Source organism: Melospiza melodia, chromosome Z, assembly GCF_035770615.1.
Source record: "Melospiza melodia melodia isolate bMelMel2 chromosome Z, bMelMel2.pri, whole genome shotgun sequence".
Lineage (NCBI taxonomy): Eukaryota > Metazoa > Chordata > Aves > Passeriformes > Passerellidae > Melospiza > Melospiza melodia.
The window spans coordinates 76,250,710-76,266,240 of record NC_086226.1 but is presented as its reverse complement, the minus strand read 5'-3'; the positions used below and the strand labels follow the sequence as shown (position 1 = coordinate 76,266,240).

Genomic DNA, 15,531 nt, shown 5'->3' with positions numbered 1-15,531 from the left:
TTCCACTGGGGTTAACCAGCCAGGCTCTTCATACTGGGGGTGAGGGCTGTGGGCAACTGGGGAAAACAAACCACTTAATAAACAATACCTCTGATTAGATAGGGATGAACAAGCTGGACTTTGAGATGGTTAAGCAAGACTGCAGAGTACAGAAAACAGGAAACATCCAGCACAGTGTGGAGAGGTGGGTAGGAGGCAGACTCCACTCTGCTTGAGCCTGCTCAGATTAGACTTTAACCCCATCACGCAGGCAGCAGCCTCACAGGGCAACAGAGCCAGGTGTTTTTCATGTGGATGCATATTATTCTTGGACATCTTTCCAACTCCCAGTGTTTTTTTCCATTCCATTTCAATCCATTTTATAGGTTTAACCACATCCAAAAGTACTATTTAATTTACTTAAGCGCAGAAAGAAGCTGTATGTTTGTAATTTTTTCTTGTGGTGACCATATAATCTCTGAAGTTGCTTAATCCATTTGTTTTTCATCATTCTTTCTGAGGTGTACTACAATTTATCTCTCTCATTTGAGGTCACTTGAGTAGTTAAATGCAAAACATTATCAGAATTACACTGCTAGAAACAGACAATAAAAATCACAATCTGGAAAATCATAAGCAATTACAATATTTTTATCTGTCTTTAAAACAGGCTTTCTGTTGATTTTACTACATTTTATCCAGCAGAAACTCACCTAAAACTTCAGTGTACAACTATTAGATCCTTTGACAGCAAGGCTGGATATAACAAGGACAGCAATTAAATTGTCAAATTCCAAAATGTAAACCCACAAATTAATACATAAATAATAACTCATGCCACATGTGAATAGAGTTTTCAACAGTCCTTAATATTTTTAAATGCATATTTCTATCCACTTCTATATGGGAATTCCAGATGAGAAGTCACCAGCAGAGTCTCCAAGCCATTCAAATAGAAAATTCACTTATGTTGTAAGACATTTCTTGTGTTTTACCCTAAGCAATCTCTTTTATAGCTAACTACTGCTTTCTATTTCTATGCTGTAAAAGGCACAACAATGAACATTTAAGCTCTGTAACTAGTTGTGCATCTTGTTTACAGTGATGTTTCAAACACAGCTATAAAGATTTTTATATTGCAAGACTGTTTCTATCAACTCTTTCATGAACACATCAAAAAGCCATATGTGCAGAACTGCCCCCTGTATTTAATTAGATATGTATTTAAGCAATCGATTCTCACACATCCAAAACTCAAAACCAGCTAGTATTCCTTTCTCTAATAAATCATTATACTCTTCACTAAAAAAGTGTATCAGCAATCACTGCAATAGTCTGCATGACCATTTTTAAAACTACAAAAAACTGAGAGTAGTTGTTCTTTAGTGCAACTGACCTCCCTTCTTGTTCACCCTATCCTTATCCTTGACTGGGATCTTTGTCCTATGTCCTCCTTCCCATGCCAGAAGCTGAGGGGGATGAGGAACCCCAGGGCTGAAGAGGAGAGATGGTTCTGCCTCTGAAACTGAATTCCCATTGGGAGCCCAGCCTTCCTGGACACTGGAGAGGTGTGAGAGTTGCCAGGTCTGAGATCAAACACTACCTCCATGAGACAGAATTACAGCTTGGATAATACACCAATTTTGGCATGGAATAGTTAGTGCAGGCAGTGATTTGGTAGTTCTTATGGGCCAGGTTAGTTGTTTGGTAAATGCAAGTGCACTGCATGTCACTCATGATGCAAGCTTTTCCCTCTTATTTAAGAAACCACACCACTATAACCTCATTTTTAAGAGACAATTATCCCCAAAGTATGATTACGTGTGATGGAAGTATGTACTTTTTTCCAGTGTAATTTTAATATCACTGTTATTTCTGCACAGTATGGTCAGTGTGATGGGTCTGCAAGCTACCACCTTACAGCAACATCATCTAATATGATTCTTCATTCCATTTTCTGATCTGAAAAAGTTCCCGTTCCTAAATTAAGTGAAAAAATTAAGTGTCTTGTATATTCACCTTTTATTCCCTGTGTCCTCAAAATCTCTGTGAGAACCTGTAATCCTGTGTTTGGAGTGCTGGACTGAAGGGTTAGAAGGCCTGGAAAGGCACACACCCCCAATTATCCATCTGGAAATACATTTATATACTTCTGAAGAGTTTAGAATGCAAGGTGGGCTGCAGGGGATTATTTAAAGTGTATCCAAATGTGTGACACTGCTTTTTTTCAAGAAGACTCCCACAGATTTTCTCTAATAGCCCGTGAGACCATATCACAGATGAGACATTGAGAATAAAACACTTCCAAGAACTTCCTTCCTACATCAGCTTCTAGCCAAAGCAGGAACAACAGGACTGAAACTCTGACTTTGAGGAAGAAGACCACAATTATGGCACCTTCTTGGTCTCAAGAGGGTCTTAGATAAGCTATTTAATTAAAAATATTTTTACTCTATATTAGGATGTTTCTCTTGTGGTGGAGAAACTTTAATACACCATGGGGTTTGTCTCTTTGCTAGGATGGGAGAAATGGAATGTAAAGCAAACACTGTAAAGCAGGGAAGGCTTTATGTCCATGTCATGTACCACAGCTTCCTTCAGCAAAAAAACACGGATCAGGAAGGGCAGCATGGAGGAAAACAGAGGAAGAGAAGCACGAGGCCTTTGACTGGACTGCACTGTCAGTTCCTTCAGAGGTTTCTCTGCTGACTGGCAGCCTGGCAGACTCCTAAGGTTTCCTACAAGCACTGACCTCGGCATGCAGCTGCACAAGAGAGGCTCAAGGAGGAAGACAGGGTTGTGGAGAGAGAAATCAGGGTCTCACCTGTCCTTGTAAAGGCCAAAGGGTCACTGCAGCAGCCAAACAAATGGAGAAACTACGTCATTCTGCAGGCAAACACTGGGTCTCTCTGGTAAAAACGTGCCAATGTCCAAGGTTACCGAGGGTGAGGGTATGACGCTTGTCCAGCAGTCCTTGTGCTATACTTCCCTCCAGGAGTACTGGCCTGCAGGATGGGGAGAAAGAAATTAAAGCAAATAATCAAACCTATAGGCCTAGAGTTGGTGAATGATTGTAGCGTGGATTCATATAAACTGCAATGCTGATACACCATTTATACATCATCAGTATTTTTCACTAAAAAATTCTGCTAAGCACAGAGAAGTTTTCACATCACCGCAATATGGGTGGGCATCTCAGTGGGATTTGGGGGGAAAATGTGGCTTGCAGCTGTGAACCTCAATGTGGGCATATGCAGTCTGACAATCATTAATTTCACAAGTACACTGTGTTACAGAAAATCAGAACTTGCATTAAACTTTATCATTAAACCTGATACTGTAGCATCACATTTTGCCTTTCCATATACCAACTGGAAAAGGAACATATGGTTCCATGCAAGACTTTCCAGTAAGGAAAAGCAATGTTAACACTTAGGAAGCCACTGAAATTATACCAGCTCATGCCAGTTAAGGATCAGTTGAATTGTTTCTGCATTTTGTTTTCTGCTCTTTCTTCCTGCAGTTTCCTAAGTATAAGCTTTCAGAAGATCTAACCCTACATGATAAAGCTGTGCCCAAGATACCTGTAAGCAATTTCCATGGTTTCTCTTGTAGTTCTTTTTGGTCTGTTTTAGAAAGAGGAGGAATAATTTGAAATAACTGTAAAACATCTCAGTTTTACTGCATGAATGGCTTTATATATACAGGGGAGGGGAAAGGGGAGGAACAGCAGGAGCATGACCAGGTCCCATTGGAGGTGTGTGGTGGTGGTCTGATAGCCAGTGACCAGCCTTGAGCAGTGACACGTCCCCCAACAGCTTGCGGGGGAGGAGGGAAAATGAAGGAGTGGAGGGGGAGAAAAAAAAAGCCCCACCAAGAATTTTATAAAAGTTAGTGATTAGAAGGACTGGGTCTCTTTGTCTGCAAACACCTCACCAGAAGCTTGTAGCAGCAGAGACACTGCCCACACACAAGTAAGTATAATAATTTAATTTCTAAACTGTAAAGCTGGTACGTATATCAGCAGCTAAGACCTGGTATGTTTATCTACAGTGGGCTTGGGAAGTTGTTCTTGGTTTTAATTTTTTTTTGTTTCAGGAATAGCTTGTGAGAAATACGCACTCAGCCATTCTGCAGTGGTTTTCTAAAGTGATCCTTCTGCTGCTAACATTGGCTTTCTAACTTAGCTTAGTCACTCAGAACTCCAGGAGTGAGTGAGTGAATCCTCTGCCTAAGGGGACTAGAGCAATAACACACCCGCATTGCTTTCTGTTGCTTTGTAGAGCAATAACATACCTGCATTGCTTTCTGTTGCTTTGTTTTTTGTTTGTTTTTGCTGTGGTGTACATGAATGTGGTGTACATGAATTTCTGTTTTGCAAGGAGAACAGAGAATGACTAGAGAAGGCAGCTGGTCCTGACCGACATCAGTGCTGACAGAAGTGCAATTATGTGCGTTTGTTGTGCAGCCTCTTCTGATAAGTTTATTTGGCAAGGAGGTATAAGGTGCAGTGCAGGAAAACAAAGCCTGTTCTTGCATCTGTATGCTGTAACCTTTCAAGCTGTGAACAGCCAGCTTCAGGAAATTGCTTGACAAACTCAAATCCTCACTGAATCTGTGATCCTCTATCACTTTTTCAACTGTTCCATGTGCTTACCCAAAACTATTTAGTCCGCCTGAGACTCTCACCACTACTTCCCTCAGCCTCCCCTGCTGGCAATACAAGACTTGAATTCTCATGCAAGTCTAAAAGAAATTTTTTACCTTTTCTGAGAAAAGTCCAGCCCTGAAAGAGAATTAGCTTCTCCCTAATAATTTTATAATTAAAATAATAAGGTGGCAAGAAGACTGTTGCTTCCAAGCAACAATCTTCTTGCCACCTTCGCCAAATCTAGCCATTCTGAGTGCTCTGCAATGACGGCAGAGGACAGGTCTTTGAACATAACCTCCTTTCATAGTTGCTAGGGAAATGAAATAGGGATACATTTGTTCAGGGCTTGAGTATAGATCTGAGGCTAACACAGGAATCAGCACAGGGAACTTTAGATCTGCAGTTCCTCCTGCAACAGCAGGTTGAATCAAGGTCTCTAGACAGACCATGAGGATGGTAAAAAAAACTCAGAGAGCAAAAAACAACCAAGCAATTTACCCCAATATACACCCCAAAGGACTGATGGATATGGTGACATTAACATGTCAGTCAAAATCATCTGCCTCTTTTTCTAAGTGACAGAAGTCTGAATATCTTTTTTTCCCATACCCTTGAGACTTCTCAGAATCCAGAAATGAAACATTTTGCTAACCCAAAGCCTTTATCTCAGTGCAGAGATGATGACAAAAACATTCTGTTCTTTCCTGAGAGCTCCTTCACAGATATGAAGAGGCACCACTTCCACCTTGACTCCTCAAAATAGGTACTCACAAAGAGTCACCGGGTAATTCAGGCTGAAAGGGACACAGGAAGTCTGTAGTCCAAGCACTCCTTGCCCAAAGCAGGGTTAGAGATGAGGTCAGACCAAGGTGCTCAGGTCTTTATTCAGGTGGGTCTTGGCAACCTGCAAGGATGGATGCAGCCTTTTTTGTCAATCTGTTATATTGCTTGGCTGTCCTAACAATGAAAAAAAAATTTTTCACATACAGTCTCAATCTCCTTAGTTTCAGTTTGTGCCTGTTGTCTCTCACTGTCCCATCACAGCCGCTTTGAAAAGCCCAGCTCTGCCTCTTCAATCACACTCTGTAGGTACTGAGCACTGCTGAGAGGTGCCCCTGAAGCCACTGCTGCTTGAGGTTGAACTAGATCCCACTCTGCTGACTTCTCCTCACAGAGCAAGTGCCACAGCCACTGACCTTCTCAGTGGCATCTGCTGAACTAACTTCAGTCTGTCGGTGTTTTTCCTGTTCTGCAGGGGCCCAACACTTGATGCAGTACTCAGGTGTTAACTATGGAGTGCTGAGCAAAGGGGGATAACCTGTCTCCTCCCCTGGCTCTCCAGGCCAGATCCCTGCTCACACAGGATGCTTGGGCCCGTGCTGCTGGCCCTGTTCAGCTCGCTGCTGACAGGGCCTTAGACCATCTCCAAAGAGCTGTTTCCTCATCCCACTAGTCCTGGGGGAATGGCTGCCAGGGCTCTGCACCCCAGGCAATGTCTGGGCATTTGTCTCTGTGCTCCTTTTGGCCTCTTCCCACCCCCATGGCCAGGCTCCTCTGGATGGCTGCCCATCAATCAGACCTATCAAGTAGTCCTGCCAGCTCTGTGTCTTCTGCTACCTAGATAAGGATGTGCTCTGTCAGCAGGATGTGCCCGAGCTTGCCCAGGCATTCACACCCCTCAGTTTTCCTCATGCCCAAGGAACCAGACTTATTTAATGGAGCTTCTCACAGAGAAGTGAGGTCAGTAACCACAGATATTCACTGCAGTGAAAATGTAAGGTTCCTAAGTCATTGTGTGTCTGTCTCCTCTAAGCATACAAGTGTAAAAGAGAAGTACATTCAGTCAGGCCAACACTGAGCCTACATGTGATAGGTTAAATTATTGAATACTTTTCATTATCCCTACCAACTGTATTTATCTGTTTATATATTCAGCTGCTTCTTTTTCAAACCCTGTTCTGTGAAAGCAATTTTCTTGTGTGCAGGGTTTGTATTGCTGACTGTCAGAGATGATGCTGAAGGGATCTGTTTACTAGTAATTGAATAGGAAAAAGCTCCATGTGTAGGATACAAGCTGTAGTTTAAAACTTTGGACCTGCACTTTTGGAACTAGTTTTATAAAAGAAGGCAATGCAGAGACCAAGAGAAAAACTTAAGAGATTCTGACCCAGTCTTTTCGCATCTGCAAACTGGGACTCAGGTGACATTTTATGTAAGATTAGAAGATACCAGTCAAAGGAGGTTCTTAAAAAGAAAAAATGCCAACGATTTATTGAAGTTTCTAAGATTATTGGAAGCAAAATGTAACATTGTTCCTTCTGCTATTCATTTTCACTCTGCTCTTTTGTTCTCACTATTAATATTAACAGGATCAAATGCTTGTGCTGCCACCACACATTTCCCCTCAGCCCTTCTTTCTTATGGTAGCTGAGAGAAACCCAAGATTTCAGCATTACAATATTTACTATTACAACTATGCTGTCCCCTGCTCCCACACTCCCACCTCCTGCTGGCCAGAGGATGGGGGCTGAACAAAGAAATTTGTTTGCTTAAGGAGCTATTGAAGCCTGATAAGCACTTCAGGTAGCTACAAAACTGGCAGGGTTGAGCAGTTTTATTCTTTTGAGGTTCTTTTATAATTCTACTTTAAAAAAAATTAAGCAGATACTACAAAGAGTCTGTGTTGCATTCATACAATGTAAAATATATGAGTTTCAATCAATGTGAAATCAGTTGAGCTTATGACACTTAACTCACAGTCTAAAATGGGTAAATAAAAATAACTTGAATAACTTCTTTCACCACTAAGGTGCTCAAAACACCTTAGTGGTGAGAGAACTCCCAGGTACTGTTACTGAGATCACAATTCATAAGAACTTTTTCCTTCCTGGAAAAGTTGTCAATTTTAACAGATAAATCAGATAAAGACAAATAGGTTTTGTTCTTGGAAGACTAAAATGAGCTTTGCAGCTCTGGCAGCCTGGGCACAGCTGTTTTTTCTCAGGACTTGTGCGGTGACATATCCAGCTCTTTGAGAGGATGTGAGGATGTCAAAATTAGTGTTTTTATGGATGTGCTGTGAGCTTACTCTTTACCAGTAAAGGCTTGGTTTGGCTTCATGAAATGTTACTGGAGTGTAAGGCTTCTCCACTCGTCTTCTGCCTGTTCCCCTGCTCAGAGCAGGACTTTGCAGCAAGACATCCTTTCTGAAGGCAGACATGAAGATTCTCAGAAATTATTATTCTCATGAAAGAATCACAGAAAAAAAATTCTAAATCAAGGGTACTAGAAGGTTCTGCACCTTTGAGCTATTATAAGGTTTACAATTGTTCTTTTGCCCTCATTTCTCCACCATTTCAGCTAGAAACACTAGCCTTTTATTCATCCTTATAGTTCAGCAGAGTAGCTGGGAACCCCTTACCATGGCCCTGAAGATAATTTTGGGAACACTTTGGGCAAATCTCCACCTGCTCCTTCACACTCAGCATGATGCTTGCATAGAAATTGGAACTAATTTGCTGTCTTCCAATTCATCATTCTGAAACCACACTTTGTTGTTTCAGTCTCTCAGAGTTTTCACTTGGAACGGCATTATTCACTGAAAACTCATCTATCCGTATTTTGAAAATTTGCCTTGCAGGCTGGTTTTGAGTGATAAGTGTCTCCTTGTTATCTTTAGGCAAACACTGGGAACAAGTAAGATAGAGCAGGCATTATTCTCATTGTTTATTGCATTGCTGGAAAGAAAGTGTACCCATCATAACACGACTGGAGCAACTGGTGATCCTGCAGTCCAGCCAGCTGAATTCAACCTTACCTGGATACACCTCCTGGTGCTGTAGCACAGCTCCAAACTACAACTCTAAAATCCCACCCCTGATTTAGCAGTTCATCAGCTCTGACCTTGGACAAGATAATATTTTTGCCAGAGCACAATTTCCCAGTCTCCTCCACAGATGCTCTAAACTACTGGAGTGATTCCTTATCATTTTGCATAATGACTTATTTAACAGTAGTGTGGTTTTAACTGAAGTGCTCATCACCAATCTATTATTGCAGTAATCACAATAACAAGCCAGTTTCCTCTTTTAAAGACATATCCAACACAGAAAGCAGGTGAGGGATAAGGAGAGTTGTAGGTGAATTGAAGTAGCTTATGCAGCATATTGTGCAGCATAAACCATAGATTTTCAAATTCTTCTGGGTGAGCTGAAAAGGCCAAGAGCTGGGAGTGATGGAGCTGTGACCACCACAGTAGAGGGATGGTTCCCAGAGCTCTGGCCATAGGCTGACAAACAGAGAGAGGAGCTCAGCTAAGCCTGTTTCACCAGGACCACGGCAAGAAGGAATTTCAGCCCTTTGAAGAGCAGGGAACTCTCTCTAATTTGACTAAGTCTTGATCCTGCACTCCTTCATTGTCCCTCTAAACCTAAAATGACTCACTCTGTGCTAAGCTGCACGTGAAAATTTCCAGGCTCAGCTGGCAAAGAGGTAAAGCAGACCTGCATCTGACTGGTCTGTGCTGGCAGACAATGCCACTTGAATCTTGCAGGATAACATTACCAGTACCAAAGTACCTTCAGCTATAAATCAGGGACATGAATTTACAGCTGTTACCATACTCTGATGGCATCATTGCCAGAAAATTTTGGCACCATTTGACATGCAATTCAGAACTCTGTACCCTATCATGAGTAGCAGACAGACTCTCCATTGTTTCTCCCCATAGTGCCCTTCAGCAGGAAGGATAAGACAAGGATTCCCTGGCAACACAGCATCTGTGTGCACAGAAATAAGAAGCTGGACTTGGCTGCCTACATGCTTATATAGGGAAAAATATTTTCTGGCAATCTCTGATGAAATGGGAAATAGCATGTTCTCACTCCTCTCTCAGGCAGAGTTTGGGAATAGAAAATGCAAACACTGTCCAGAGGCCTGCTCTTTTGAAGGAAAATGTGATATTTGAGATCTTTCATGTTGTTTTTAATCAAGTACCTTCTGGATTTACCACCCATTAATAAAAACAGAGGTGTTGCTTTAGCTATCACGTATGACAAACTGAAGGGAGTTTTTCTGTTTCAGACTTACAGGCCTATACACTCAGAAAAGTAACTTTGACTATTGAGATGATCAGAGAAACTGTAATTTAACTTTAATAAGACCAAGAATTTTGTCATATAAAGACAGAACCCAGATTTCAGGTGCTGGGTAGTTGCAGCTGGTAACCCTTTACCACAGCTAAAAAGATAGAACTGAGGGGTGAATTCTCCTAAGGCCCCAAATCTTCTGCAGAGGAAGCAATGCACTGCAGTTCTGAAAGCAGCCATAGGGAGGAGAATTACAAACCCAGGCAAAAGGTTAGGGATGAACATCACCCAAACACAGCAGGAAATACTGCCAACAGAGGCAGGAAACAGAAGAGGAGCAGTGTTAGGAAATGTGTAAAGGTAAGGAATGGAATAACTGGCATTCTACTGACAGGAACCAAAAAGTATGCAGAGTCAGCAATTTGCTTACTTGTCACTTAGTGCATATTTTTATGACAGACTGACCTTCCTTTATTTTCTGAGCAAATCCAGGTAAAATGCAGTCTTTCCCACTCTGGTTCTAGAATGATGTGGCAGGATGTGTCTCCTGTATTTCTTTCCAGTTTTTCCAGACACACTAAGCCTAGAAGAACTGGAATGGATTTCTGGTCATGTTGTCTATGATAACATGGACCAGACAAGCACTAAGAGCCCTGCAGGGGAAACACCTGAGTGGTGTCACTAGTTCACAGTCTCCCCCAGAATTACTTGCAATTACTTGTAACAGTAATTCTCTCCCACAGATAAGTCAAGATGACCCACCAGTTCCCAGCGCTGTCTCCAGAGCAGAAAAAAGCTCTTGCAGACATTGCTCAGCGGATTGTGGCTTCAGGAAAGGGGATCCTAGCTGCAGATGAATCAGTGGGTAAGTTCTGGACACCAATCAGTTAGCAGTATGCAAGATGGTTTTTTCCTTTTAGTTTTGCTTCCTATTTGAAATCAGTGGAGTAGATGAAAAACACTGTGAAACTTGTCTGAGCAGAACAATTCAGCCAGGCAGGGCTGCACCTTTAACAACAAAATCTTACAAAGTGTGGGTTGAGAAGGGAAGTTCTGAACTGAAGCCCCAGTTCATTACTGCTTATTGGGACCAGGTGGCCAGCCAAACCTAGAGCCTCTTTGCCCACCTCACCAGGCACCATGGGGAACAGGCTGCAGCGGATCAATGTGGAAAACACGGAGGAGAACCGCCGAGCTTTTAGAGAGGTCCTCTTCTCTTCGGACACTTCCATCAACCAGAGCATTGGGGGAGTGATCTTTTTCCATGAGACCCTCTATCAGAAAGACAGCAGTGGGAAGCCATTCCCAGCACTTATCAAGGAAAAAGGCATTGTGGTGGGAATTAAGGTGAGTATCTGTATGTCCCAGACTGGCAGCATAATCCAAATCCCATCTCCAGAGAAAATTATATTTGGGGCTGCACTGTATCCTAAATAACCCCGCTCCCTGTTCCCTGTCCTCTCTCTCCCCCCATTTTTGTCCTTGGTTTTAAAATTCTCTGCATTGCTTTTGTGCAACTAACTAGAGGCACATTTGCACTAGATGCTGGAACTTTCCATACATCAACTCCCATCTACTCCCCATTCACTGCAAATAAGTGTCTCCATGCAGTAACCTAAACCTAAATCTTTCCACATCTCACAGAGTTGTTGAGCCATTCCCTGCAGACATCTATATATACATTGACCCTCCTCTTACCCAGTTCATTCCTTTTTCTTCCCCTTTGCTCCAACATTTCCTTCCTTTTCACCCTGAGCATGTTAAGGTCCACACATTAGTAACAGTCCTCCTTCAAAGGCAGACTAGACATGGGTAAGAATTAGACCAATTCTCATCTCTCCTAACCCTTCCTGTTTTTCTGACCTCCACAGCTGGATAAAGGCACAGCACCCCTAGCAGGAACAAATGGAGAAACCACCATCCAAGGTAAGGAGAGATCTAAGGAGCCTAAGCTATGGCTGTGCCAGCAAAGCCATAGGGTGACTCACCTGAGACACGGCCTGGCTGGAGTCACAGTATTCTCCAGAGCTCTGTGCTGAAGAGCAGCTCTCAGTGAATCATCACTCTCCCTCTGCAGGGCTGGATGGGCTGGCTGAACGCTGTGCCCAGTACAAGAAAGATGGTGCTGACTTTGCCAAGTGGCGCGCGGTGCTGAAGATCACCAGCACAACACCCTCTCAACTCGCCATCCAGGAGAATGCCAACACCTTGGCACGCTATGCCAGCATCTGCCAGCAGGTACCTCCCCTCCAGCAACCTTTCCTGAGATGCTGCTGCCCCTTCTCCCTGTTCCCTGTGACAATACACCAGGGAGCCCAAAAGGAGAATCCCTGTGAGGGTTTTGGAAAAGACAAGGAGGAAGGCCAGCATAGCAGGAAGGAATAGCACCCAAGTCAGGACAAACAACAAGAGTTTTACTTCCACAGCCCTAAAGAATTCCCTGTCTTTTTTTTCCCAGCATGGCTTGGTACCCATCGTGGAGCCAGAAATCCTGCCTGATGGAGACCATGATCTCCAGCGCTGTCAGTATGTCACAGAGAAGGTAAGAAGAGATTCCTCCCTCTGTGCTCTCTCTCACAAACCTGCAGCTAAACTTCGCGCAGTGTGTACTCACAGATCTCAAAGAGATTTGACCAAAAATGTCCTTCATAACTGCATCACAAAAATGAGCTGCTCCTAGGCACAGAACAAACAATCCAAGAATATTTTCCATGCTCTTGGATTTTCTCTTCAATGACAATAAGCATTCTCAATCCCAAAAAGATGCATCACGACCAAACCCAATTACCTCAAATTCAGCAAGGACAAATCCCTTAAATATGAAAAGTTGTATCATGGTCATTTCAAAAGCAGTGAGGTGTCCACAACGGCAACCCCAGAAATAAATTTCATGAGAAAGCAAAATTCAATTTGATCTTGCTACAGTACCAAAGAATAAGCTGTCTTTCCACAGCAGCCTGAGGTGAAGATCTGAGCAGCGGTCTAAATTCAATCCTCCTGTTTTCAGGTTCTGGCTGCTGTCTACAAGGCTTTGAATGATCATCACGTGTACCTGGAGGGGACACTGCTGAAACCCAACATGGTGACGGCTGGGCATTCCTGCTCCAAGAAGTACACCCCTCAGGATGTAGCCATAGCAACTGTCACTACTCTCCTTCGCACCGTTCCTGCTGCTGTTCCTGGTGATTCCTGATTCATTCCTACCTCTGCATTCTCACTCTCTCGCCTACCTCTGACACACCTGCTCCTCTGGCAAGTAAAGACCAGGGATTAAGGTGGCTGGAACATTATTTCTAAGCCTCAAAACCTCTTTCTTGCAGGAATCTGCTTCTTGTCTGGAGGTCAGAGTGAAGAGGAGGCTTCTCTCAACCTGAATGCCATGAACCAGTGCCCTCTGCCTAAGCCTTGGAAACTGACCTTTTCCTATGGGAGAGCCCTGCAAGCCTCTGCCCTGGCTGCATGGTTGGGCAAAAACGAGAACAAGAAGGCTGCTCAAGAGGCCTTCCGCAAGCGGGCACAGGTACGAGGCTTCCCCTGAGCAGAGAGGAGAACTGTCACCATGAAGGGACACATGTTGTCACCTTCCTAGGGCTGCTCTTGATCCCACCCCTCCTGGTACTTCATGTTCAGCAGGGGCACTGCTCTGTTATTTGTGCCTTCCTTACTCCTGCTGGTTGTTCTTCACACATCTGCCTTCCCTTGCTCCATGTTGATTGTTTCCTCCTCATTTTTTTTCTTCTTCTTTTTCAGATTAACAGTTTGGCTTGCAGGGGGCAGTATGTCCAGTCTGGGAAGAACGACGCAGCTGCCATGCAGTCACTGTTCACTGCCAGCTACACCTACTGAAACAGCAGGAACCTTCTTTCCTCCTGTCCCTTCTCACACAGTGGAAGATGTTCAGAAATGAAAGAAAAACATAGAAATCTAATTTCCCTTACCCTACACCAAACTGGAGATAGAATGGCTTAGCTTCCTCTCCACCCTTCACTCCCACAATTTACCAAGGGGATATTCTTTTTTCATTTGCACATTCTAAGGAACGGGAATTTTTTCCAAACAACAAACAACAGCTGCCAATGAATCATGAACTCACCCTCCCTCAGTCTGAAACTCAGCCCCTGGAACAGCAGGCAGATTCAGTAGTTCTCTAGCAATTCAAATAGCTACCCTTGCCCATTACCACATTTAGCAGCCACAATCCTGAATTATAAAACCTGACTGTGTATTCAATCATGTCAATAAAACAGTAATTGAAAACTAATCTCTACCTGACAATTCTTTTTGCTTTGTGTAAACTTTACAATATCTTTCACACATCTGTGTTTTTTCTGTGGTCCTTGCAAAGACTGAGTCACAAAGTGTTGCAGCTGGTGAGCTTGGCAAACTGTCAGGACATCAAAAGGAAATAACCCAACAGTGGCACAGCTGGAGAGGTTAATCCTGCCCACAGAAGTCTGGCAGACATTAAAACACTTGGGAGATGTGCACAGCAAGCAGTGCTGGGGAAAAAAGGCCACAGATAAACAGCACTACCTTCAGAAGCATCTCGTGTGTCTGGAGAGGCATCGCTGGTGAGATGAGGCTGCTGAGCACTGTTAGGGTTGCACACAGTGAGTCAGGGCTGTGCAAAGTCTGTCCTTACAAATCACCTTTACTGTGGCGTTTTCCACAATAATTAACACAAAGTGTGCACGAGGGCATCTTGGCCTACCTGTTGTGTAGCTTGAGTAATGAGGCTGATGTTGCAGTGTTGCAGACACAGGGTTTGACCTTTGGCACATTGCTGTGTTCCTGCTAAGGGTGTCAGCTTTGTTAGCAAAAGCACAGTCAGATGGTCATGAGAAAAAAGGCATAAATGGCAAAAACAGCAGGCCTAAGGTTATGTTAGAGTATTTGCCTGGCTATGTGCTACACCAATCAACTCACGAGGCCTTGGAGCAGCCCCCTAAACAGCCAGGGTCAGGTGACCCAGAGGACTCCATGTCTTTTCAGGGTCACCTCTCTCTGCTAGCTGCTCCTCCTGGCCACTGGTACTTGCTGCTCCTGCCAACAAATACAGGGAAAACAGGAAAAATCACCGCCCTGTAACCACCTCCTCATGGCCTCTGAGTTAGCAACCAGTGTGTCACACAGGCAATAAATAAACAGCCAAAATCCTTCATGTGGATCCAGTCACTGCATAATTAAGGCTTCAATTAGTCTCTCCTGACAATGAACACAGAGCCAGTGATTTGCCAGAAACGCTCCAGAGGCTGATGCTAGTGCCAGGAATAACATCTCTTTCCTGCTCCAGCTGTGGTCCTGGGAACCCTTCTCAGGTTCCCAGACCTGAGTTTCTGGGAACTCCACATACCTGAGACCCCAGAAACCTCTGCTCCTGATGAACAGTATCCTACTGATACTCTGGTTGAAGATCAATCTCAGAATCGTTTGCATTTAAAATGACCTGAAAAATCATATTTTTCAACCCATCCAGTTCCAACCTCTCTGCCATGGGCAGGGACAGCATCCACTAGACCAGGTTGCTCTGAGCCCTGTCCAAACCTGGTCTTGAGCATTTCCAGGGATAGGCCATTCCCAGCTTCTCTGGGCAACCTGTGTGAAGGCCTCACTGCCTTCACAGTAAAAAATTTATTCCAAATATCTACTTTTCCCTTTTTTAGTTTAAAACTGTCTCCCCTTATCCTGTCACTATCTGTCTGCGTAGAAAGTGTCTCTCCCTCTTTTTTATAAGCCACCATCAGCACCACAATGACCAAAATTCTCCCCTATGTATATACACAGTAAAAGGAATTAATATTCATTGACTACAAG

General features: G+C 43.5%; 1 protein-coding gene across 2 annotated transcripts; it reads left to right on the top strand.

The window, feature by feature from the left end:
• Positions 1–3,792: 3,792 nt before the first annotated feature.
• On the top strand, positions 3,793–13,978 carry LOC134431764 (fructose-bisphosphate aldolase B). Of its 2 annotated transcripts, none has more exons than XM_063179932.1 (9): positions 3,793–3,953; positions 10,461–10,582; positions 10,853–11,064; positions 11,589–11,643; positions 11,795–11,955; positions 12,176–12,259; positions 12,725–12,899; positions 13,038–13,237; positions 13,468–13,978. In XM_063179932.1, the coding sequence occupies exons 2-9, from the start codon at positions 10,471–10,473 to the stop codon at positions 13,561–13,563; spliced, it is 1,095 nt and encodes a 364-aa protein (XP_063036002.1). In that variant the 5' UTR covers positions 3,793–3,953; positions 10,461–10,470; the 3' UTR covers positions 13,564–13,978. The 2 variants fall into 2 exon arrangements, with proteins under 2 accessions (XP_063036002.1, XP_063036003.1); XM_063179933.1 differs by having other exon boundaries at positions 3,801–3,953; positions 10,445–10,582.
• Positions 13,979–15,531: the final 1,553 nt, after the last annotated feature.